General features: G+C 43.8%; 1 protein-coding gene across 3 annotated transcripts in view; it reads right to left on the bottom strand.

Annotated features, from left to right (window-relative positions):
- The window catches only part of PPM1H (protein phosphatase, Mg2+/Mn2+ dependent 1H), a 284,632-nt gene that overhangs the window by 81,582 nt on the left and 177,559 nt on the right, over nt 1–25,491 (bottom strand). For all 3 annotated transcript variants that reach the window (XR_499243.3, XR_012094526.1, XM_008003881.3), the window contains exon 5: nt 12,467–12,551. Coding sequence is in view for 1 of the 3 variants with exons in the window: in XM_008003881.3 (XP_008002072.1) it covers nt 12,467–12,551 (85 nt within the window). In the remaining 2 variants the exon portion in view is untranslated. The remainder of the gene's footprint in view (nt 1–12,466; nt 12,552–25,491) is intronic.

Genomic DNA, 25,491 nt, shown 5'->3' on the forward strand with positions numbered 1-25,491 from the left:
CAGGTGTCTGCCCTTTTGATGTTCACATATGTCCAGGAGATGACATGTCATGTCTGTCCCCTGGCTGGCAGCAAAAATCAAATATAAAATTCAGATATGTTAAAAAACAAACAGGTGACTTAGTTCTGAGGAAATACTGTCATACTTGCTCCCCCAACTGATACTGATGCCACACTCTTAGATTTCTCTATCCTTCTAATTTTTCTTCCCTCTTGCTAACTGACACAGCACAGGTGGCATGATTCATTTTCTGTCATAATCATGCTTACCATATAATTTATAAGTACACCATGTGTACCTGTGATGTATTTTTGCCACTCTCTTTTTCAAAAAATCACCGCCCACCTCCTTACCAGCACATTCAATACTTACTGCTGTTGCATATGTCAAACCCTATGGAGTTAATGGTGTTAAAGGAACTCATCTCAAGAACTTGGTACAAACAGAGCAAACATATGGCTGCTTAATGAAAAATGAGATGCTAAAATACATGGCTGCACACAATTTGTAAAAACCTGTTGATTTTCAGAGGAAAACATTTATGCTTGTTAGTCTATCTTTTTGTGCACTCATAAAAGTCTCTATATATAGTCTTACATGCACACGTGTTTACACATGTACAGTCATCAAAATATTTAAAAAGGTTATCTGAGGGTTTTCTTTTTAATGTACCCATAATCATGGATATTTTGACCATTGGACACAGATTACTTTCATTTGAAAAGAAAACCCTCTAAAAATTAGTTTTTTGAGAACCCAGTGTTTAAAGCAAGTTTTAAAAGATTGTTGAGAAAAGCGTTACTGCTTCTTGTTCTAATAATTTTAGGGAAAGTCAAAATCCTGGAGAAGAGGCAACCAGGGCAGGGACCTGGCTCCAACGTGGGGTTGTGGAAGCTGCAGATTTCCATCAGGCCAGCACAGATATGTTTTGTCGGCAAAAGCAGAGTGGCCAAACAACTTGGGGATTTGGAAACTTCTTAGGGCCTGCCCAGAATTCAGGTGACCATGACTGGCTAGAATTCCTTCACTGGTACTGGTCTGTGCCTCTGGAAGCATTGCGCAAGTCAGCGTTCTGGAGTCCTGAGTCTTTAAAATGATTTCACTTTGAATTTACCATAAGCAATAAGCCCAAAGTCTGTAAAGTGTTGGAGCAGGAATTTGATAGTTTGCTAATAATTTCCCGACTTTTTTCTTTGAGACAGAGTCTCACTCTTGTCACTCAGGCTAGAGTGCAATGGCGCGATCTTGGCTCACTGAAACCTCTGCCTCCTGGGTTCAAGCGATTCTCCTGCCTCAGCCTCCCGAGTAGTTGGGATTACAGGTGTACACCACCATGCCCAGCAATTTTTTGTATTTTTAGTAGAGACAGGGTTTCACTATGTTGACAAGGCTGGTCTAGAACTCCTAACCTCAGATGATTCACCTGCCTCGGCCTCCTAAAGTGCTGGGATTACAGGTGTGAGCCACCATGCCCGGTCGATTTCCTAACTTTAAACTTACAAGATGCATGGACAATTTTGGTATCGTTTACTCCCCATTGTCCATAACTGAGCAGTTCATAAATATATATACATGATTAATGCCCCTTCCCAAGCCACATTTCATAGGGATATTGGTCTATTAAAATTGTGGACCAAATCCAAGAGGGGCAAACTCACATTAACATCCCACTTCTGTCTGCAAAATAAAAATTCTGGATAGTCTCCTAAACATTCCTTATTTATCTGATATGCTGGATACATTCTGACCTTTTCTCTTTGGTGATGTTATTTGGATTTATTTATGTTAGAAACATCTGCATAGTGACGCAGGTTAGTCATATAAGCCATTGGGTATATGAGAATACCAGCTACACTTAAATGTGTTCAACATTTTTATTTTTTTATTTTTAGTTTTTGAGACAGAGTCTTGCTCTGTTGCCCAGGCTAGAGTGCAGTGGTGTGATCTCAGCTCACTGCAACCTCCGCCTCCTGGGTTCAAGCAATTCTCCTGCCTCAGCCTCCTGAGTAGCTGGGATTACAGGTGCACATCACCATGTCTGGCTGATTTTTGTATTTTTAGTAGAGACAGGATTTTGCCGTGTTGACCAGGCTGGTCTCGATCTCCTGGTCTTAGGTGATCCACCTGCCTCAGCCTCCCAAAGTGCTGGGATTAGAGGCATGAGCCACCATGCCCAGCCATGTGTTCATCATTATTAAAACCTTAGCTACACTCCAGTGCCTAGCATAGCACCCAACATAGTAAAGGTGCTAAATAAGTATTTGCTAGAAGAATGAATGCAGAATATTCTGACATGCTCTACACAATCACAACTTAGTGATTATTTAAGCTATAAAATAACACAGCCTTCAATCTTTTGAAAAAGTTAAAACTAGGCCCATATTGTATAAAAACCATCTTGGACCCACGTAGTTTGGATTTAGTTAGCTTCTTATAAATTGATAGATGTCTTCCCATAAAAATACATATGCATGGCTGCATGTGGTTTTTACAACCCCGTGATGTTATTTTACAAATCCTAAGAATATCTAAATAATAATGCTATGTCTCTTCTTTACTTAATAAGCCTGCAGATGAGAAACCTATAAATTAGCAGTTGATATTACAATGCAATTATTATTATTATTATTATCATTTTTTGAGATGGATTCTCACTCTGTTGCCCAGGCTGGAGTGCAGCGATGCAATCCTGGCTCACTGCAATGTCAGCCTCCTGGGTTCAAGTGATCCTCCTGAGTAGCTGGGACTACAGGTGTGTGCCACCACGCCTGGCTAATTTTGGTATTTTTAGTAAAGACGGGGTTTCACCATGTTGGCAGGGCTGGTCTTAACCTCCTGACCTCAGGTGATCCACCCACCTTGGTCTCCCAAAGTCCTGGGATTACAGGCATGAGCCATCACGCCCAACCTCAAAATGCAATTTAAAGTGTACCAGCCCACCCTGCGATACAAAAGAAAAAAAGGATCTCTTCTTGTACCTCCATTTTAATCCTAAATTTTGAGGTTTTCCTTCAAGGAAACACAACAGAATGCTATTAAATGAGGGGAGAGGGTGGATGTATACCCCAAATTCATATGTGTGCCACAAATATCACCTGGGGGAGAAAGCTTGAAAACCTCTGCCCTAGCAAGACCAAAGGCAGGTAACCAAGACTCTTAGGGACTCCAAAGAGCATAGGTTTGTTAAAAAGAGAATAGGACATATCCTCGTCACTTAGTGATCTGAGCAGCTAAAAAAAGGAAACTTACAAACATGGTTATATCTGGCCAGAAACAAGGACACCTCTCAGGAAAGGATGCTGGAATAACCGACTGTGTCAGGGCAGGACACCAGAGTTGGAATAGGGGAATTGGATATCTTTTTATGGCCACTCTCCTCTCTAGTCCTGAGCAGAAACTGGTTTCAAAGGAAGAGAAGGGAGATGAGTTTGCACTGTGGAAAAATACAACAACTCCATCCCAAAGAAAGTCTCTTGAGTACCTGACGGATGGAGGCATAACAGGAGGGAACAAGCCTGAAGAAAAGGCACCTTCCAGAACCTTCCAGTAAGCCTCTCACTAGGGAAGATGGAGGCCAGAAGTCTAGAGCAGGTGAGCAACCTGAACCCAAGGCTGTCTCACTCTAGAGCACATGGCCCCCAGCTTCACCTTCCTGGGCTCAGGGAGAGCTTTGAGCACCTCAGCAGGGCAAGGAGAAAAGAGTAGCTGGAAGCAGGGAACTCAGACCCCAGGGAGGGAAACTAGACCTGGTTATGGGAGGAGTCTAAGGTGACCAGGGCTCCGGCGGAGGGCTGAGCACCAGCCTTCCAGTGGACACAAAGATGGGGCTTTGAGGTTACTCCAAATTGCATGCTAGGGAATACAAAATGCTTCCTCATTTTCTTCCTCCTTTTGATCATTTTCGTTTTCCTGTTGCTTTGTGGTCAGCTGGCCAGTGAGTAGTGTCAGCCAAGGAGACTGTCCCAGGGCTTTGGGTATCCAGACAAATGGAATTCATGCAACTAACATTTCAGCCCTTACATAGGCTAAGTATCAGGGGCTAAGGGTTTGGGGCTCAAAGTACACAAAAAGAGGCCCCTCTGCTCAGAGCTTACACACACCAGTGAGGGAGGCTGAGGACAGCTTACAGGCAGAAATGGAGCCATTCGCAGGGACTAAGGAACGGAGTGGGTCACACACTGAAGAGGATCAGAGAGAATCTGCAAAAGAGCTTAAGAGTTGGTCAGGGCCGGGTGTGGTGGCTCACGCCTGTAATCGCAGTACTTTGGGAGGCCGAGGCGGGCGGATCACAAGGTCAGGAGATCGAGACCACGGTGAAACCCCGTCTCTACTAAAAATACAAAAAATTAGCCGGGCGCGGTTGCGGGCGCCTGTAGACCCAGCTACTCGGGAGGCTGAGATAGGAGAATGGCGGGAACCCGGGAGGCGGAGCTTGCAGTGAGCCGAGATCGCGCCACTGCACTCCAGCCTGGGCGACAGAGCGAGACTCCTTCTCAAAAAAAAAAAAAAAAAAAAAAAAAAAAAAAAAAAAAAAAAAAAAAAGTTGGTCAGGCAAGAGCTCTGGGGGCAAGTGTGGCTACAGCAAAGGCGGGGAAGTGGGAGACAGCACGGCACTTGAAGGTACTCCTAGGAGAGAAGAGAGTGGGGCAGAGAGGAGGCAGGAGTGCAGACATCGGCACCAAAGATGGCCCCTCCTGCAAAGGGTAATGTGCAGTTAAAGAAAGGATACATAGAGTTAAATAAAGCGAAACTACTTAAACTTTTTAGTGAATTATATGTGGTAAAGTGCTCTTATCATATGCATACAAGCTGATGAAGTTTCACAAATTGAACACACCTGTGTAGCTGGCATCGAGATCAAGAAACAGAACATTACCAGCACCCTGGGACCAGCGCCCTATCATCAGGAGCCCATCCAATCACTGCCACTGCCCCAAAGGGGCACTATTCTGACTTCAAGACTGGCCCTGTCTGTTTCTGTGCTTCATCTGAAATCCTATAGAATGCCCTCTTTGCTAGGTATTAAGTCTGCGAAATTCATCCACGTTGTGTGTAATTGCAACTTGCTCATTCTCCGTGTTGTACGTTAATTCCATCCTGTGACTATTTCATTATTTATTTACCCATTCTAGTCTCCAAGGGCATTCAGATAGTTTCCCATTTAAGCTATTATAAACAGTGCTGCTATGCACGCTCTGATCTTTTGGTGAACATTCGTACACATTTCTGTTAGGTACACACTTAGGAGTAACACTGCTGGACCACAGCACTTTCAACTTTAGGGAGACTGCCAAACTCTTTTCAAAGGAGTTGTTCCAATTTCCACCCCATCAGCAGAATGTGAAAAATAAGAATACTCATGTTAAATAAGATAAATGAGAAGGCAGATTCCATGATAGAAAATGGTTTGTAAAGTTCTCTAAAAACTAGAATCCTCTACCTAAAACTTATACATTAATTAATTTTTTAAATGTTCAGACTTCACAGCATTTGAGAGAAAGTAATCGAAATGAGAATTTTCCGTGCATAATACAAATCTTTTTTTTTTTTAAATTGAGTAATCTCTCCTTTTTCTTGCCCTTAGAGGGGGAAAATCTCATCAGATTATATGAGAAGAGGATTGGAAGCCTTGCAATTCAAGATGATTTATCAAGATAGAAAGTCTAAGGTCAAGAATGAAATGAAATGAATAATGTCAGCCAAGCCACTGGTGATCACTAACGGTCACGCTAGCAGTCAAATGAGACAGCTTTTCCAGAGCCAAGGCTGGCTGCCTGATTTACAGTGCAGGAATAGAATAGCTTGGTTTGGGTTAAAAAAATGAAGAAAAAATGTGAAATGGCTGAGATCCAAATATGTATAGGTTGGATTCTTTCATGAAGAACTCTGGGTCTTAATTTGTTGTCAAAAATCTCAAAGTAACAAGAACCGAGTTTGTATGTATAAACTATTACAGAACTGAATATGAATAAAATTCTGCCTGGTTTACAAAGACTTTAAGAGAAGTCCACATTTAAATTTCTACATGATCCAGGGAACCTACTGTAAATAGAAAAAAATGCCACAATAGCTTTTAGTTTGCCATTTTATAATGAGAAAATTTGAACCTCACATGCCGTTTTACTAAAGGGGGTTAAATGAGGAAGGAGGTAGGACTGGAGTGGATTTTTTAAATGACTCAGACATTCTAAGGAGCAAAGCAGAGAGATGGTGAAACTGTCTCTTTTTGAATAAAGCCAGGCTTGCCAGGTTTAGCCACCTGCTCTCAAGGTTAGGTGGGATGACAAGGTGGTGTACCTGTCATTTTGACCCACCAGCACACTTGAACCTCCCCAGTTATAGCCTCCTGTCTTCAGAACAGGTTCAGGCTTAAGGAATACTTCTCTGGAGATAATTCTTGAGCAGGAAAAATCCCAGAGAGCCAAGCAGCACCAGGGAAACAGCAGACAAACAGAACCCGGCTCAGCGTTGAGAGCTGGGGGTAGTTCCAAGGACATCGCAAGAAATCACCTCAGATAACGTTGCACTTGTGTTCATCAAATGTGTACTTGAAACCCATGTTCATGTCTTCTCTACATTACCCTTGATGAAAAACAGCTGCAAACTTGGATTATTCTGCAAGGACAGAAGGACGTTATTTGAAGATATGATGACACCGGCACATCTTAATGTAATCAAATCAGCGTTTATAAATATGTCTCAGCAGAATGGAGGGAAAACTCTCTCTCTCATACCTCAGGGCTATGGAGGTCTCCTGAGGAAAATCCATTTCTGGCTGTGACCTGAAGCAAAGGTAGGGGTGATTTCCTTGGGGTCACAGCATCAGAGCAGTACAATCTGTTGTGAAATGTCCGTCAATCAGAGCCCCTTCCCTCCTATCAGAGCCTTGACTCTACCAAAACATTCTGTCCTGCTTGGTGAAGCCCCTTAAATATTTTATTTCAACCACCCTGGAAACATTAAAAACCAAACCCAGCAACAGAAGAGCAAGGGTTAGTCACGACTGAGGATCATCAGCTCTCCCTGGCACTGGGGCAGGAGTGCCCGTCCCTTGAACTCCTCATCACACACCTGCCACATTCCGTGTGAACACGTCAAACCCTCAAGCCTGCACAATTAATCACCCTGCCTGGGAATCTATGAAACAAAGTTCACATTACCCAGAGAGCCGCATGAAGGGCCCTCTGAGGTCAGAATGCAAGACCAAACAAAATTAATGTGCCTGCCACATCCATCATCTTGTAATCTGCTTCCAGTTCTATAATCCCTGAATGTCCAGACTGTGCATACCAAGAACACTGAACATTCCTCTTCGATGTGGATCAAAATGCTTCATGTAGAAAGGACTCTGATCACCTTCTCCACTAGCAAGAAAAGCATTAACCATTTCTACAAGCCAAACAGACCCGGACTGCAGACATCTGTTCAATGCAAGTGGCTAGGGACCCAGAAGTTTTAATGACTCTATCATAGATGTTTCTTCATATACCCTAAAAATAAAATTTGATTTGGCCTAAGAAGAAGGAATACACTTTATTTTTCAGTGACTACTAACTGGTGAGGCCCCATAAAGAAGATGATACAACTATCATTGTACTGAACTATTTTGTAATCAGTCAAGGGAATGAATGTTTAAAATAATGAATCAGTAGGATTACATGCATTTAAAATTATAACACAGTATACTGTATTTTATATTACCATGCAATTACTTTTCATTTTAATTTCTGAGCATGCTATGAGTACCTGAAAGGAAGTATTGCTACCCATTTCATTCAGGAAGAAAGGAGATTCAGAGACATAGTGTGAGGGGAAGCTAGAGGTCACATGACTCATGACTGGGCTGGGCTGGGAGAAATCCACATCACACTCCTATTTTCCTCTCAAAGTTGATACTATTTTCTCCACCCCTCTCCCCACCAAGGTAGAATCTTGTTCTGTTGCCCAGGCTGGAGTTGCAGTGGCACGATCTCGGCTTACTGCAACCTCCGCCTCCTGGGTTCAAGCAATTCTCCTGCCTCAGCCTCTTGAGTAGCGGGGATTACAGGTGCATGCCACCAAACCCAGCTAAATTTTTTTGGTATTTTTAGTAGAGACAGGGTTTCACCATGTTGGCCAGGCTGGTCTCGAACTCCTGACCTTGTGATCTGCCCACCTTGGCCTCTCAAAGTGCTAGGATTACAGGTGTGAGCCACTGTGCCTGGTCAATACTATTTTCAAGATTTTACACTGTTAGTCTCTAATTCCCTCAAATATTTTACCATAAAGATTTCACCATTAGATTATTTTATGCTATGAGTATTCTAATTCAGGGTATTTTATGTTCTGATCATTTAAACTCCTGATGTCTGAGGAGAATTGTTTTTAGTTATAAACTGGAGCAACCCATTTGATTTAGGAGTAAGGATTAAAAAGGATATGGACAGCATTCTCACCTTTTAAAAATTCAGACATTACATTCGGTTCTGTGATTTAATAGTGTCCACACTGAGTGTTCAAGAGCGACACCAAATTAGGCATTAATCTTAGCAATGTTAGAAATGCCTCTTAAATAAAAACGAGAAAAAATTATCCTGGTTTGCAGACCAGTGGGATTTTTGCTACAGACAATGTATCTCCCCAAAACTCACATGTTGAAGCCAGATCCCCAGTGTGATGGTATTTAGGGGTGGGGCCTTTGGGAAGTGATTAGGTCATGAGGGTAGAGCCCTCATAAATGGGATTAGTGCCCTTATAAAACAGGCTCCAAGGCCGGGTGCGGTGGCTCACGCCTGTAATCCCAGCACTTCGGGAGGCCGAGGCGAGCAGATCACGAGGTCAGGAGATCAAGACCATCCTGGCTAACATGGTGAAACCCCATCTCTACTAAAAATACAAAAAATTAGCCGGGCGTGGTGGTGGGCGCCTGTAGTCCCAGCTTCTTGGGAGGCTGAGGCAGGAGAATGGTGTGAACCCAGGAGGCGGAGCTTGCAGTGAGCTGAGATCGTGCCACTGCACTCCAGCCTGGGCGACAGAGTGAGACTCCGTCTCATAAAAAAAACAAAAAAACCAAAAGAAACAGGCTCCAGGGAGCATTCTTGTCCCTTCTGCCACATGAAGTCTTTTTTTGTTTTTTTGTTTTTTTTGTTTTTTAAAAAAAGATGGTCGTCTACAAACCAGGAAATAGAGCCCTCACCAGACCTTGACTCTACCAGCACCTTGATGTTAGACTTCTCAGCCTCCAAATCTGTGAGAAATTAATTCTGTTGTTTATCAACTACCAGTTTGTGGTATTTTGCTACAGCAGCCCAAACAGATGAAGACAGGTTTGTAGTGGTAAGACTTTAATTCCTCAAACAATAGCTCAATGAGTAGTACTGTGTGTCACAAAACAGTACGGCCTGGATTAGTCCTTACACAGCCTTCTGAAGTTTTCTATCCCATTACTGATGAAGAAATAGGGAGTCATTGAAGTTCCCTGTGGAAATTACATACACTTATGTGACAAAGCTGAGATCTGAAGCCACATGCATCTTATTTCAGCCATCCCGAAATACACTGCTGACATTTGGGAATCTGAAAATGTCAGCATTCCTATACTTCCCCCAACCAAGTTGACCTCCCAGGTCCATTCTTGTAACATGAAAAGATGAAATCATTTTAAAACAGAAAGTGCAAAAAGTTAACTTATTATTCATTGCCTCTCATAGGAAAACAGCAACCTGAATAGGGAATGGGTTTCAGTAAAGAGCAGGAGGTGGGCTGTGCATGGTGGCTCACGCTTATAACCCCAGAAATTTGGGAGGCTGAGGTGAGAGGACTGCTCCAGCCCAGGAGTTTAAGACTAGCCCTGGCAACATGGTGAGACCCCCATCTCTACAAAAGAAAAAAATAATTAGCCAGGCATGGTGGCGCAACTGTAGTCCTAGCTAAACAGAGGCTGAGGTATGAGGATTGCTTGAGCCTAGAACGTTGAGGCCACAGTAAGCCCTGGTTGTGCTACTACAATCTAGACTGGACGACAGAGTGAGACCCTGTCTCAAAACAAGAAACAAAAACACAATGGGAGGTGATGAAGATAGGGTATCATAGAGGCAGGGGAGGCAAAGACTTCATACCCTGCTGTGAAATGTTTGGGCGGAGGGCAGAAGAGAAAGGACTGTTTGGTAATAATCTAGAAGGCAATATGAATATTGTTTTTAATCTTTTTTTTTTTAAAGAGACAAGGTCTCACTCTATCACCCCGGCTGCCCCAGGAGTGCAGTGGTGCAGTCTCGGTTCACTGCAACCTCTGCCTCCTGGGCTCAAGAGATCCTCCCACTTCAGCCTCCTGAGTAGCTGGGACTACAGGCACACACCACCATGCCTGGCTAATTTTTTTTTTTTTTTGGATTTGTTTTGTAGAGACAGCATTTTGCCATGTTGCTCAGACTGGTCTTGAACTCCTGGTCTCAAGCAATCCTCCCACTTCAGCCTTCCAAAGTGCTACAGGCATGAGCCACTGTGCTCCACCTGTTTTTAATCTTCCATTCAGTAAACAGATACTGATTCCATATCTCCTCTGTGCCAGGGGCTGTGTTGAATACTGGCAATATGAGGTGACTAAGGTAGATGGCCTGACCTCCAGAACTCAGTCTGAAGACAGGGAGAGACCTGAACAAGCAACACCATACACTGACAGCCACACCACAGGGATGTGCATGCTGTGGTACAAGCACTGGGGACTGACTCCCTAGGAGGATTAGGGGACACTTTGCAGAAGAAGTGACATTTGTGCTGGGGTCTCAAAGAATGAAAAGGAGTTTTCCTGACAGAAAAGAAAGACAAGGCCATCCAGGCAGACCATACTTCCAAAGGCACGGGGGTGAGAGATCAGAGAAATCATGATATGTCCTGGAAATGGAAGGTAGTTCTCTGTGGCTAGAGCATGGGATGCCTGGTGGCAGTGGTGGTGGTAGCAAGATTGAGACAGGACTGGAGATGTGGGCAGGGGCCAGGATTTCAGGATGGCCAAGAAGGGCAGTCTGCATCCTGTAAATTGTGGGGAGCCAAAGGCTTTTAGACAGGGGAGTGACAAGGTGCATAATAAGGTCACTTGGATAGCCTTGTGGAATAGAGTGGACAAAGTCAGACAGGGGGCAAAGAGGCCAGCTGTAATTAATTCTACTTGGAGGGACCCTTGCAGCTCAAAGGCCCTTGGTGACCCTATCATCTAGCTCTCCATTTCACAAGTGATAAACCGAGGTCAGGAAAGGTTAAGAAACTTGCGCAAAACTATCCAGCTGGTAACACAGCTGGGGCCAGAATGAAGATCTGTTGGCTGCGGTGGGGTCCCTTCCACCGGCCTAGACCACCAAAGAAAACGATGAGGTCTGAAGCCTGGATTCCCTAGTAGTGGTTCCAAGTTTATCAGCTTAAGACACCACCACAAAGGTTAGAAAGCAACAGTAGGTGAAAGACTGAAGTACTGTTTTTACAATCATTTTGGATTCCTGCTATCTTATACACCAAATAAGTAGTTAAAGTGATACAGTTCATAGAATAAAACGAACGAAAACACAGACATGGAATGGAGGGAAAGTGCAGTTACTTTCTAAATCAACCAAATTAATTAAATCCTGACCACACATACTGAAATGCAGAGACGCGAACAAAGTCCTTTTTGAGTAGCCTGGATCAATTCTTTCTTAAGAGCAGATGGGCACTATTTTAGCTGTGTTGTCTACGAAGAAATCCAGTTGGCAAGAAAATATTTCATCCACAGAACTATGATTCACAGGGTTAGTCCCTAGAGGTATCTGCCGCAAAGTCACCTGGGATGATTACCAGAGTCACTTTAAACTGAGATTCTAAGCCTAATACCCTTGCCCCTGGAATTTGAAGACAAGGAAGTGAGTCTATTCTGTTTCCCAGAAAATTGAGTCTGCTCATAATTTCATTCCAAAGAGAATAATCTACATAGAGAACTTACTTTCAGGATAGAAACAGATTTTCTGACACCTGCACCTTTCCCAAAGGGCCTGTAAGACTTCGTATCTGAGCATGAAGTAGTGGCGTGTCTGCAGAGACCTTAGAGCTGCCATGTCGGCAGATTCTTCCTCACAACGGGAATCAGACCAAGTTCCCTGTTTGAGTTAAAGTGAGTAGCAGGCCATGGAAGAAGGTATCTGTGTTTTTTGAAACTGCATCTCACATTGTACATAAGAAGCCATTAAAAAAAAAAAAAAACAAACCAGAGCACACCATGTTTTCAATTGGTCACAGATGGGAGAAAATCAGCCACAATAATAAATTCACGGAGGTGGAGTGTGTCGTCACACACGAAGCCAGGATGTGTGATCCAGAAGGTGTGTGGGGGGGAGTTAATACCATATGTCATTTGAATGCGGTGAGCCTGCTCCCATGTCAGTAGCAACGTGTTCCTCCAGAACAGCTCCGATGCCATCCCTGATGCCACTGCCCTCTGCCAAGCCTAGATGACTCTTACCAGGTACTGAAGTCGCTGGCGCTCCGTCTCGGGGGTAAATTCTGAAGACATGGGGATAATTTCTCCATTTCTGACGATTATGGCCCTGAAATGGTGAAAATGCATTGTCAGTAGCCAATCTCATAAATGCTCTGATTCTGTCACCACCATTGCTTGGTTCAGATCACACAAGAAATGCCAAGAGATGTTTCTGTTCTCCCACTTGCATGGCAGGGTTCACTGTTCCCAGCTCTGGATCCCTCACCACATGAGAGGCATCTCTCTTTTAAGTGCATTGCATTCTAGTCAGCTTATGTTTACGTTTTCTGCTAGCTGGAAGTGTGCCTCAATGCTCCAGCACCAAGCATACTTCTTGGCACATAACAAATGCTCAGTGAATAAATGGATGGATGGATGAATGAATGAATGATGCAACAGAGTCCTGCTCTAGCCCAGGGTTATCCAATAGCACCTTCTGTGATCATGTTTTTGTCTGTGCAGTCCAATATGGCAGGCACTAGCCACATGTGGGTACTAAGCACTTAAATTGTGGTTAGTGCAGGCAAGGAACTGAACTTTTCATTTTATTGAAGTTTAATGAACGTAGCTTTAAGTTTAAGCAGTGACACATGGCTAGTGTTGAATGTATTTGACAGTGCAGCTCCAGATCCCTGTTACTCAAATGATCCTGTGGGCCAGCAGCATTGGCTTCACCTGGGAGCTTGTGAGAAATGCAGAATCTCAGGTTCCACCCAACTTACTGTATCAGAATCTGCATTGTAATAAGATCCCCTGGTGATTCATACGCACATCAAAATCTGAGCATGTGTGGCCTAAACCGTTGAGTTTCTAGGGTGATATCCTGTATCCAGGAAAAAAAACAAAAACAAAAACAAAAAAAACACTCATCTCAAGGCTCAGGAAACTCATACACTCCAAAAAAAATGTATCTAAGAGCTATTGCCCAGTCAAGGACTTTTGAGGGAACAGCATTCCCCAAAGCAGATGTCTACAGGAGAGGCTGCAGGATCGATAACCATGAGCAACCTTTCCTGGGCTTATTCCCAGCGGTGCCTCCTGTTCCCAGACCTTCTGATTCCAAAGTGGTTCCTGACAGCCACTTTTCAGCTATCGATCGGTTGTGGCAGAATGTTGTCATTTCTACAACAAATGGAAGTGGCTTGGGGAATTGCATTCTATATGAACCCAACTACTCCCAGGCATCAGGGAGCTAGAGACCTGAGAGCTGACATGCTTCTCGGTGAGGAGCCACCAACATGGGAAATGCCTTCGATCAGCTCAGCTCTGAGTAGATGCCTCCTTCATTCTAGGGAGGCTGCATTATTTGTGTCAAGAGGCCTCTGGGCATCCCTCCCTCCCAATGCAGAGGCAGTCCTTGACTTGGAAACAATCCCTATAAATGGCTGCAGCTGTCATGACCCCACCCCCAACCCCTCACCACCTGTGCCCTAGTTGCTGCTGTCATAGAAACAGGAAAGGGTAGGGGGTACGTCCAGGAAGGGAAGGAATGATGACAAAAATCTTAGGGGCTTTAGAGAACTTATGACTCTAGGCAAAAAAAAAAAAAAAAAAAAAAACCACAGTGGAAGCTGTGAGAAAATGGAAAAGTTTAGGGGAATTGACTGTGAGAAGATGAGGCCTCTTCGAATACTCCTTATCACTTTTATTATGCTGTCTGAAATATGACAAGTTAAAGATCCCTTCTTATAAACAGGAGCCACTTGGAAAATGCAATCACTATTACCCCACTCCCACTAAGGTGTTATCCACCATTCACGAATCAGCGTGAATTAATTCCAGTGGTCTTTGTTCTAATTACCAGGTGAGTATGACTATAATAAGGGAGTAGGACTTTTGACAGGATGGAGAAACACAGGAGAATTTGAAAGGGGGCGGGGTCAGGAAATTCTAGGTTTGGGCCTAATCTTACAGGATCTAGAAGGCCCCTGAGAATCCAGGGAGCTGGAGTGAAAGTTATTATGTGATAAATTCCAAAGGTAATCTCCTCTTTCAAGATTTTGCCTAAAGCTACTCTTAACTTTTTTCTCTTTTTCTGCACGGCCCCTGAATTGCAGTTGAATTCCCAGGCGTGGACTAGGAAGAGCCAGCATGCCCAATCAGGCCATGAAAGCAGCTCCTCTAGGAACTGAGTGTCAGGAGCTCAGGGGCCTGGTGACTCCAAAGACTTGGGTCATGCCTGTCACAGAGCAGGGGCCCACTGAATGTTTGTTGACTGAAAGAGCAGATGAAAGAACTTAGAAGAAACTGTTCCTTGAATTTGAGGCAGGAAGAGAAAAGAACTAAAAGGCAGCAGATGTTCATTTAACCAAGTCACATGGGGTGATTTTGCAGAGGAAAGAGGGGCCTTCAGCAAGACATTCACTGCTCCTCAGCTATCTTTTCCCCTTCTCTTCCTGACCAGAGTTTGTCTGTCTGTCACTTCCCACACGGGGTTCTCCCAATGTCAGTTCCTCCCACTCCTGTATTTCTGACCTCTCTTTCCACTGGATCTCTGCCCATAGAACAAAACCATGCTAAAGCATTCTGTTTAAAATCAAAGCAAAACCAAAACCAAACAGATGATACTCTCCTAATCCAAACTCCACCTTTGAAAAGTCTATTTTTCTTTCTTAAGAACCTAAGCCTCATAAATTGATAACAATCTACATTCAGGGTCTATCTACTTCCTCACTTCGCATGGATCCCTCAAACAGAAGTAAATTAACTTCTTGCCTTCCTCTACACCCAGCTACTGTCACCTGAGTCAACAAATGGCCCTTTTGTTGCTATATCCCTTTGGCGTGTCATTGTTCTGATCTCCCAGACAGCATCTGACTGTCTCCTAACCCTGGCACCAGGGATACAACTTCTCCTGGTTTCCCTCCTAACTCCCAGGACATTCTCTCTTCAACTTCTCCATCCCTTCTTTGGTGTTGTGGACTAGGATTCTGTCTCACTATACTCCCTGGGTGGTCTCATTCCCTAACTCCTCAGCCACCAAGGTTAGGTTAGGTTGGGTTAGATCACTATCCCTCCTTAAGTGTTCCCTTAGCCTGGTCCCTCTCTTAATACAGAACTCATCATATTTTATAATTGATTACTTAACTGTCTGCTTTCCATGCTAGCCTGTAAGCTGGACAAGAACCATGCCTGTCTTGATCAACACTGCAGCCCTACTATTGCAACCAGTGCCAGGCCATTGTAGGCAGGGCTATGTAATTTCAGGGTCCAGTGCAAAATAAAAACAAGGGCCCCCCGATAAAAAATGGATAATTTCAAGACAGCCACAGCAGAGCATTACATCAAATGTGAAGTCCTTCTGAGAGCAGGGCCTTGTGTGGTGCGCAGGCTGCATGCTCACAGATAGCCCTGAATGTATACTCTTAATATTTACTGAATGGATAAATAGCTTCAACAACAACATACGCTGGTGAGTCCAGACAACCTATCTAGCCCACACATCTCTGTTGTGCTCGGCCTGGAACAGCCAACTGCCAACAGATATATCCACTTCAATATATTCACTGGCATTTCATACTTAAGAAGATACAACTTAATGATCCTGTCCCCAGCCCCCTCCCAAATCTGTCTTCTAGTATTCTCTATCTCCGGGAACAACACAATTTTCCACCCAGTTGCTCGTCCCAGAAGACAGACAGCCATTCTAGACTCCTCCCTTTTCTCACTTCACATGTCCAAATAGGCACCCAGGCGTGTAGATTTCACCTCCTCAGCAGCATAAGAATCCCTCTCTTTCTTTGATTCCTGGTAGTGCCTTGGTTCTGGTTTCCATCAGAGCTTATCTACGTGACTCAGGAGCTCGCCACTGCTTCCTCAGCCCCTGTTCTGCCCTCCTCTGCCCTGTGCTTCATAGGGTCACAAAGGTGATGTTAAAGCACTGCTCTCATCATGCCACATCCCCTACCTAAAGCCCTGTGATGACTTCCCAGCTTTTCCAGTTTCCTTTGTTATCTGGTTCTTGCCTGTATTTCTCGCTTTAACCTCACTCTTGCTACTCCCTTCACATCTGCTTCTCCCTTCTCATGGCCAGCCCATTTCTCTGAGTCAGCTCAGAATGCCTTCTGTTGTCCTCCTGGCCTACCCTCCATGCCCCTTCTCTGTGACTCTGTGGTGTCATATGCCCAGCTGTACCCTTACCAGTCCTTGCTATGACTGTTGGCTTCCATGGCTGTCTTGAACTACCCGGCGGATATTTTCCAAGCAGAGTCTATGTCGTTGTCTCTGAACCTCCAGTGCTCAGTGCCCAGCACGTGGCAGATGTGCAACAACTGCTTGCTGATGGATAAGTGGCTAAATAGATGAAAAGGGAGCTGGACTTGGGAGGAACAGAAGAAACCAGAAATGATGGCCCTAAGTAAGACTTTCCTTAGTAGCAACATTATATAACTTATAGTCTAAGCCCTTAAAAATCCATACGCCTTTTTGTTGGTTTTGGAAAAAAGACAGCAGACCTAAGAGGACAATGTTCTGACTGAGTCGCCACCGAGAAGTGTCTTGAAATAGAAGGGGGAACAAGGCAGCGCCTCTCTCCTTTGTGGGCAAGGGACGGGGAGAGGGCAGCAATGGTAGCAGTCCACCATGTTTACTTTGCTTTTTAATTTCAAATTCACACACAGTGAGGTATCTGCATTCTATTACAATATGACTGCCAGGGCAAGCCTAGTTTATTACTTTCTTAAATAGATAATTATAACCAAATCCATCTATGTACAGGACATTTTTTCACTTCTGTTTGAACTACCAAGCTCTTCCTTTAAGAGGCATCCATGGATTAAAGATGACAGCATGTTTGACTGTCAGCCTTCCCAGTGCCTACATCACGATGTCTCTTCCTATGTGATCCTTGCTTCCTTTTGATCTTTCTCTCTTTCATCCCTCTGATCTTGGGATCAATTTGTCAGAGTGCTGGTCTCCAATCTGGAGAAGGGCAATGAGAGGAAAGGGGTTTCAAAGGGAACGAAGTGCATGTGAAAGCTGACAAATCTCATACTAAACAATCAATAAAGTAGAGAAATGCCTTTAAAGCTGCAGTCTGTCATCACAGGACCCCTGTACTTCCTAGCTTCTATTTCATTATTTTATGAGATGCTTTTCCTAAGGAAAATTAAGAAAAAACAAAAACCAAAAGCTGTGGAAGCGAGGGTGCAGGAGAGCTACGTACACACGCTGACCTTCCTTCTGGGGCTTCGGACCTAGACTTGTGGATACCACCATGACCAGAATTTGAGTAACATTCCAGAGGTTAAATGAGAAAGTTGCTGGGGTTGAGGTGGTCTAATCCACTGGCAAACACCTCCCATCTAATACCCCTTCCCATACAGAGGGGATGGGTTTTAAACATATTATCCAATGTTAAGATTAGCCTTTCCTTTAAAGACTACAGTTGAAATTGATGTGACATCAATTCCAGTAAAATTGATGGGACGTTATTTGTGATACAATAAACAGTAAGGTTTAGGGTGTTCTTATGAGTCAACTGCAAGAATGGGAGAAAAGGAGGTAAAGCAAGACATTAATAGTTTAAAAAACTCAGGCTGGGTGTAGTGTCTCACGTCTGTAATTCCATCACTTTGGGAGGTCAAGAGGAACGGATCACTTGAGATCAGGAGTTCGAGACCAGCTTGGCCAATATGGTGAAACCCCATCTCTACTAAAAATACAAAAATTAGCTGGGTGTGGTGGCAGGCACCTGTAAGCCCAGCTACTTGGGAGTCTGAGGCAGGAGAATTGCTTGAACCTGGGAGGGGGAGGTTGCAGTGAGCCGAGATCGCACCACTGCACTCCAGCCTAGGAAACAGAGTGAGACCCTGTCTCAAAAACAAAAACTCCCTTTGGTTCCTGCCCCAAATATTATCTACATGAGAAGATAAAGGTAATTTATTCCTAACCAATGAGAATTCTGAGTTAGAGACTAATTCCTAGAAAATCCCACTACTTCTCTCCTCTAATGTGATATTTTGGAGTTAAAAACACATACCTTTATTCCCCTAGTCTAAATATTAAGTGATTAAGAGAAACGGAGGGTAAAACAGGATGCTCACTTCAAATATTAACTTGATTTTACAATTTTTCTTAAAGGGATCATATTAACTCTTGTTAAATCTCAACCCAGTGTGATGTTCTCAGAGCAGGACTGACATGTGCCAACAGGCATTTAACAAACAAGCAGAAGAAAAGAAACCGATAAAAAATACTGACAGAGGAAAAATACAAATGTTTAATAAAGATATGAAAAGATGCTCAGTCTCACCAGTCCATGAAAATGCACGCTAAAGTAAAAACAATATATAATTTTGTTCATTAGGTTGGGAAACATTGAAAAAATCAACAATATATAGTTTCCATAGAGTAAAGGTCACTTTCATAATGGGAATGGGGATTGTTACACCTTGTACATTGATTACAATTATAACTACATATCCAATGGTTCAGTCATTCCACTTTTGGGAATACATTCTAAAGAAATAAAAGACTCAGTACATAGGCTATACATACAATTCAGACTTTTGACATTATTCATTGGGGCAAAGACTGGAAATAGCCCGAATGTCTGTTAAAAGGGGAACTGTTGAATGGATTGGTTTGTATTCCATAAGCCATTATACAGCCATTAAAAAAAAAAAAAAAAAAAGAGGCCAGGAGCTGTGACTCACACCTGTAATCCCAGCACTTTGGGAGGCCAGGGTGAGTGGATCACTTGAGGTCAGGAGTTCGAGACCAGTCTGGCCAACATGGTGGAAACCCATCTCTACTCAAAGTACAAAAATTAGCTGGGCGTGGTGGTGGGTGCCTATAATCCCAGCTACTTGGGAGGCTGAGGCAGGAGAATTGCTTGAACCTGTGAGGCGGAGGTTGTGGTAAGCCGAGATTGCACCACTGCACTCCAGCCTGGGCAACAGAGTGAGACTCTGTCTCAAAAAAAAAAAAAAAAAAAGTGAAATTCTATTTTGTGAGCTGGAGTTATCCATGATATAGTAAGTGAGAAAAGTAAACTGCAGAGTAATGAGTGGTACAATCCCATTTTTGTAAAAACAAAAACTATATATGGATATCCCATCTACGTGAGGAGTCTGATTCCATGCCCAAATCCTGTGTGCTATGTTTCAGGCCTGACCACAGGCCATTACAAAGGCTCTGCCCAGCAGGCCTCACGGGGGAAGCTGCCCTCTCTACACCAGATGTGGTGCACAGTCCTTGCACTGCAGCAGCTGAGAGGACTGCAGCCCAGGACTCATACCCCCCAGCCTAAGAGTCTCCACTGAGAAACTTCTCTGCTCTGACTCAGTCTACTCGTAGTCCTTCCCCTTCTCTCCCTGGCCCTCCATCCCTCGGTCCACAAAATGGCAAAGCCTTTAGTTCAGAGCTCTGGGCACTGAGGCTCCCTCCTGCTAGCGCTGCATGTCATCTGCCAGACCTTCACATGTTGCCATCCTATGGGGAAAAATGGAACTCTGGGGAGTCAGCACTTCCCTCTTTGCCTCTTGCCAGGACTATTGCAGTAAGAGAAGAAACGATTGTTACTTTCAGTTTGGTTCATTGTCCTAACTGACCACCTCAACACCTGGCAGCTTGACAACATATAATTATGTTTGAATGAGTGGCAAGGAAGTTATGGAAGTGGGAGAGAAAGTTAATTTTTCTTTTTAAAACTTTTTATTATTTTTAATTTTTTAAATTATTATTTTTTTCTTTGTAGAGATGAGGCCTCACTATGTTGCCTAGGTTCGTCGTGAATGCCTGAGTTCTAGCGATCCTCCCACCTCAGTCTCCCCAGGTGCTGGGATTACAAGCATGAGCCACCGTACCTGGTTAACTTTTCTTTATATATTTTTGTATTATTTGACTGTTACATGAAATGTGTGCTCCTTTTGTAAATTTGAAGAGGAACTGATTTGCCCAGATTTGGCTACGCAGTCACAGAAGACCTAGAGTCTTCCTGAATGCTGGTTCATCTTTGTAATGTTACCACCCTTCATGAACCCCACATGCCTCAAGCACCTCTCCATGAAGTTCTACTAGGTGGCCCAACCACATCTCAGAGGCCGTTATTTGGAGCTCAGGCACAGCAACAAAACTATCCTGCATCTGTTTCAGGAGCCACTAACTGAGAAGCCAGTGACTGAATCTTCTTATAAAAATAAAAACTGGTTAAGCCTAAAGATGCCTGTACTTTTCTACATCACTTGTGCTTTAAGGAAAGGACCCAGAAAAATAGGTTTAGAACTGCCAATCACATTCAAAATAAAAGTATAAGAAGAGGTTCCAAGTGAGGGATTAAATGCATGACTAAAGAATTCATCAGCTCTTCGATTGAAGGTTAGAGCTTGTTAATCTTAACCATATAAAGAAGTTTAGACCAGGCGTGATGGCTCACATCTATAATCCCAGCACTTGGGGAAGCCAAGGCAGGAAGATCACTTGAACCCAGGAGTTGAGACCAGTCTAGGCAACATACTGAGACTCTCATCTCTACAAAAAATAGAAAAAATTAGCCAGGTGTTGTGGTACACGCCCATAGTCCCAGCTACTCAGAAAGCTGAGATGGGAGGATCACTTGAGCCCAGAAAGTTGAGGCTGTGATGAGCTATGATCATGCCACTGCACTCCAGCCTGGGCAACAGAGCAAGATCCTGTCTCAGAAAAAAAAAAAAAAAAAAAGGTTTAAACAGGTGCGATCTCCCCCCGTAGCCTGGGCATTCTGTATCAGTCTCATACATATATTTCACTAAGCACCCAAGAACTGACTTGAAACTATGCCCACAGGCTCTACAGTATACATTTAGGTGTGATTTATTCAGTGGTCATAGGGAAATTTTCAATGTGTTCAATCAGTAACACTGATAAAGCAAAACCAAACCAAACCAAAACACCACTCCCAACTCAATTACCGTATTCATTGCCTATGGGCTACCTACCACCATGGACCGCCAGAGTTCCAGGCCCAGACAGCCACCCAGAGGTCTGGAGGTAGCAGTAGGGTGGGGAAGCCACCTCCCCTTCATACATCACTACTAGGAGAAGGAGACGTCTTTGTTGTGAGGCAGCAAACAGCCAATCACACTTTCTATTGCTTGGGTGATATCTCCCTTGTTCCGTAGCAAGCAAAACCCAACCTATACTGTTGTGTGCTGTGGTTTCATCCTGCAGAATAAGGAACTTTCCTTCTAGATGGTCTCAGAAATGTTCTCCCTCCACAGAGCCCCAACACACAGGGTGCTACTGGGTTTGAAAAGTAGAAGCTCATTCACACCCCCTCACTTCTAAATTTCCTAAAATGAAACGACATTGCCTTAGTACACTGCAGAGCTACTGTGTCATTGGCTACGGCTATAGAGAAAGCTTCAGATTCATGCAAACGAGTAACAAATTATTTCTTTCCTTTTTTCTTTTTTGGAGACAAGGTCTCGTTCTGTTGCCCAGGCTGGAGTGCAGTGGCATAATCGTGGCTCACTGCAGCCCTGGCCTTCTGGGCTCGAGTGATCCTCTCACCTCAGCCTCTTGAGTAGCTGGGACCACAGGCATGTACCACCATGCCTGGTTAATTAAAAAAAAAAATTTTTTTTTGAGACGGAATTTCACTCTTGTCGCCCAGGCGCGAGTACAATGGTACGAGCTCGACTCACCGCAACCTTCACCTCCCAGATTCAAGTGATTCCCCTGCCTCAGCCTCCCAAGTAGCTGGGATTACAGGCACGCACCATCAGGCCTGGCTAATTTTGTATTTTTAGTAGGGACAGGGTTTCTCCATGTTGGTCAGGCTGGTTTCAAACTCCTGACCTCAGGTGATCCGCCCGCCTCAGCCTCACAAAGTGCTGAGATTACAGGCGTGAGCCACCGTGCCTGGCAATTTAAAAAAAATATTTAGTACTGGGTACTGGGTTTAAGTGATCCTCACACCTAAGCCTCCCAAAGTGTTGGGATGGCAGGCATGAGCCACCATGCCCAGCATAAATTAAGTTTTAAGGGGAAGACGAAGTTTGGAGAATCAAGTAGTCCAAACACAGGAACACTCTGTCAGCACCTTCTTCGTGTAACCATCAGAAAGCCTAAAAGCCCATGTTCTGGCAGGGTACATTCCAGAGCACACTTCAGCCCTTCTGCCCTCTCAAGGTAAAAACCTTTTGTCTTAAAACCAGACAAAATCCCCAAATTCACAGTCAAATAATAAATAGGTGCTATGTAAACATGGCATGGAGACAATTAATAGGCATAGAGCTTTTCAGCCTCAGTAGAAAGCTTTGCCCACGTGGCAGAACCTGCCAAGCACTCCCTCTGCTCTAGACACACAACAATGACCTATAACATGAGGTGGGAAAGAGAAAGGGAAAAAAATTATACATGCACACATACACAAATATACAGCCCAACTAAAAAATAAAGGTAGCATCTCTCTGTAGAGTAGAAATGGAAAAGAAATCCAAAATCCCCAAGCTGCTGGACTTGAGAAGCAGGTAATACTGTTCAGGAGTCCAATTTCTATGGAGTAAAAGGTATTAAAAGTCCTCCAAGTGGCCGGCGCAGTGGCTCACGCCTGTAATCCTAGCACTTTGGGAGGCCGAGGCGGGCGGATCATGAGGTCAGGAGATCGAGACCACGGTGAAACCCCGTCTCTACTAAAACTACAAAAAATTAGCCGGGTGCGGTGGCGGGCGCCTGTAGTCCCAGCTACTCGGGAGGCTGAGGTAGGAGAATGGCGTGAACCCAGGAGGAGGAGCTTGCAGTGAGCCGAGATCCGGCCATGCACTCCAGCCTGGGTGACAGAGTGAGACTCCATCTCAAAAAAATAAAATAAATAAAATAAAAATAAATAAAAATAAAATAGTCCTCTAAGTAAGACAAAGGACAGCGATCAAGCTCACATCTGAAGTCCAATTCCAAACAAAGTCATTTTACTTTGTTATACCCTGGTTTCTTCTCTCTGCAGCAAGAGAACTTGCTGAATGGCAAAGCAAAATGCTTTGAGGCTCTAGTTTTAAAAAGTCCTGGGAGTGCAGAACTTCGTTCCCATCTTTAATTCCTAAGCAATCGGCCAGCCCTGTAGCATGGAATCCACCCACTCATGTAGTTAAATGTGTGTCAATGTAGAACACACACACATGCGCGTGAGGAAGCGCCTGCCATCATCTACCCTTTCTGGGTTGTTAGGTTCTGACAGTTAACCTGGAAGGCTATACTGTGACAGCCAAAGCACGAAATGATAAAGACTGTGGGACAAAGGCTAATTGTCAAGCCCTCCTCCAGCTCAGAAGGTTCATGGCTTTGGAGGGAATTCACATATATGTGAGTAATTGGTGGTAGGAGCCTGTGTGTTGTGGCAGAAACAGCACCGGCCCGGGAATCTGAAATTATAAGTGCCAGCTCCACAGTGGGCTACTGTTAATAGTCTTTAACTCTGGGCCCTGGCATCCTTGCTAATAACAAAAAGGGGCACAATCAGGTGATTTCAAGGCAACTTTCAGCATTAGAGTGAAATGCTTCTGAAAAGAAATCTGATACACACTGGGGTAGGAAAATACTGACAAGGACTCCAGTTACTACTTTTCTTCTCAGGAGGTGATAATCACCACAATTTAGATTTTAAGAAATATAAACCAAACACAGAAGCAACAGGATGGGAGAAGCCACCCTTACTATTTCTCTTAAATCATCACAGACAAGGAACCTGTTACTGAGCAAGGCCCCCAATGTAATTTCATTGTTGTCATCAGTCCCCTTGGAACACAGAGCTACAAACAAAAAGGCATCTCTGACACTGTTAAGAGTATTCATGGATGCCCTGATTCCATTACACACTCTTTCAGCTGAAAGTGATTCGAAACGCAACATTAAACTGCACATTTCCAGAATGGAGGAGAAAATCTGGTACAAGGTGACAAAGAGAAACCATTCGGAAAACCCTTTTTGACAGTGTGTATCAATTTCAAGGCACAGGGAGGAAACATCCATTTTGTTCAAAAGCATCAGACCTTGTGGATTCTGTTTGGATGCAGCAGAAGAATTGTTCTCTTTCAAAAGTATTAGAAACGCATTGTTGGGAAACAAAGCAGGGCAGCTGAGGGACAAGCCAGGGTAACCTTACCATCGTCAGAGGATGGCTACTCTGTAGATGCTAACTAATGGTATTAAAAAATAGCTGAAGGGAAAAAAGTAAACCTAATAGCCTGGAATCAGTTTGGGTGTATTTCTTGTCATTCAATTTTCAGAATGGAAACTACTAAATAAGTCTGCAAATATGATGATTCATTTAACAAGACCCCAACTATGCAATTAAGCTCCTAGGCAAAAATATTCACAAATGACAGTCAAGGGAAAAATATTTCAGATCTTTAAGTAGCAGCAAAAATAAGTGACCACTCATAGAGCCATAGCTGAGTCCAACGTTCCTTGCTTTCTTCACAACCAGCCCAGTCTGTATTCATACCACCCAGAATAATTTCTCAGTGTCATATTCAGCCACTTTCTGTAGAAACATCTTAGTCTGCCATCTTGGATACCAGCAACACTCATGAAACCCAGCACACCAACACAACATTTTCCAGATCAGGTAAATGCCTGATTAATGACTAAATTAATGAAAGGTTTTCAAGGTGCATATCATTTCTCAAAAAAAGAGGTCTATGTGTTTGCTTTCTGGTTTTGAATTACAGTCTGCATACCATAAAATTCACCCTCTTAAAGTGATACAAGTCAGTGTTTTTTGGCACATTCTCAGGGTTGTGCGACCATCACCATTATCCAATTCCAGGACATTTTCTTTTTTTCTTTTTTTTTTTTTTTTGAGACGGAGTCTTGCTCTGTCACCTAGGCTGGAGTGCAGTGGCGCGATCTCGGCTCACTGCAAGCTCTGCCTCCCAGGTTCATGCCATTCTCCTGCCTCAGCCTCCCAAGTAGCTGGGACTACAGGCTACCACGCCTGGCTAGTTTTTTCGTACTTTTAGTAGAGACGGGGTTTCATCGTGTTAGCCAGGATAGTCTCGATCTCCCGACCTCATGATCAGCCTGTC

Source organism: Chlorocebus sabaeus, chromosome 11 (assembly GCF_047675955.1).
Source record: "Chlorocebus sabaeus isolate Y175 chromosome 11, mChlSab1.0.hap1, whole genome shotgun sequence".
In the NCBI taxonomy this organism is placed as follows: Eukaryota; Metazoa; Chordata; class Mammalia; order Primates; family Cercopithecidae; genus Chlorocebus; species Chlorocebus sabaeus.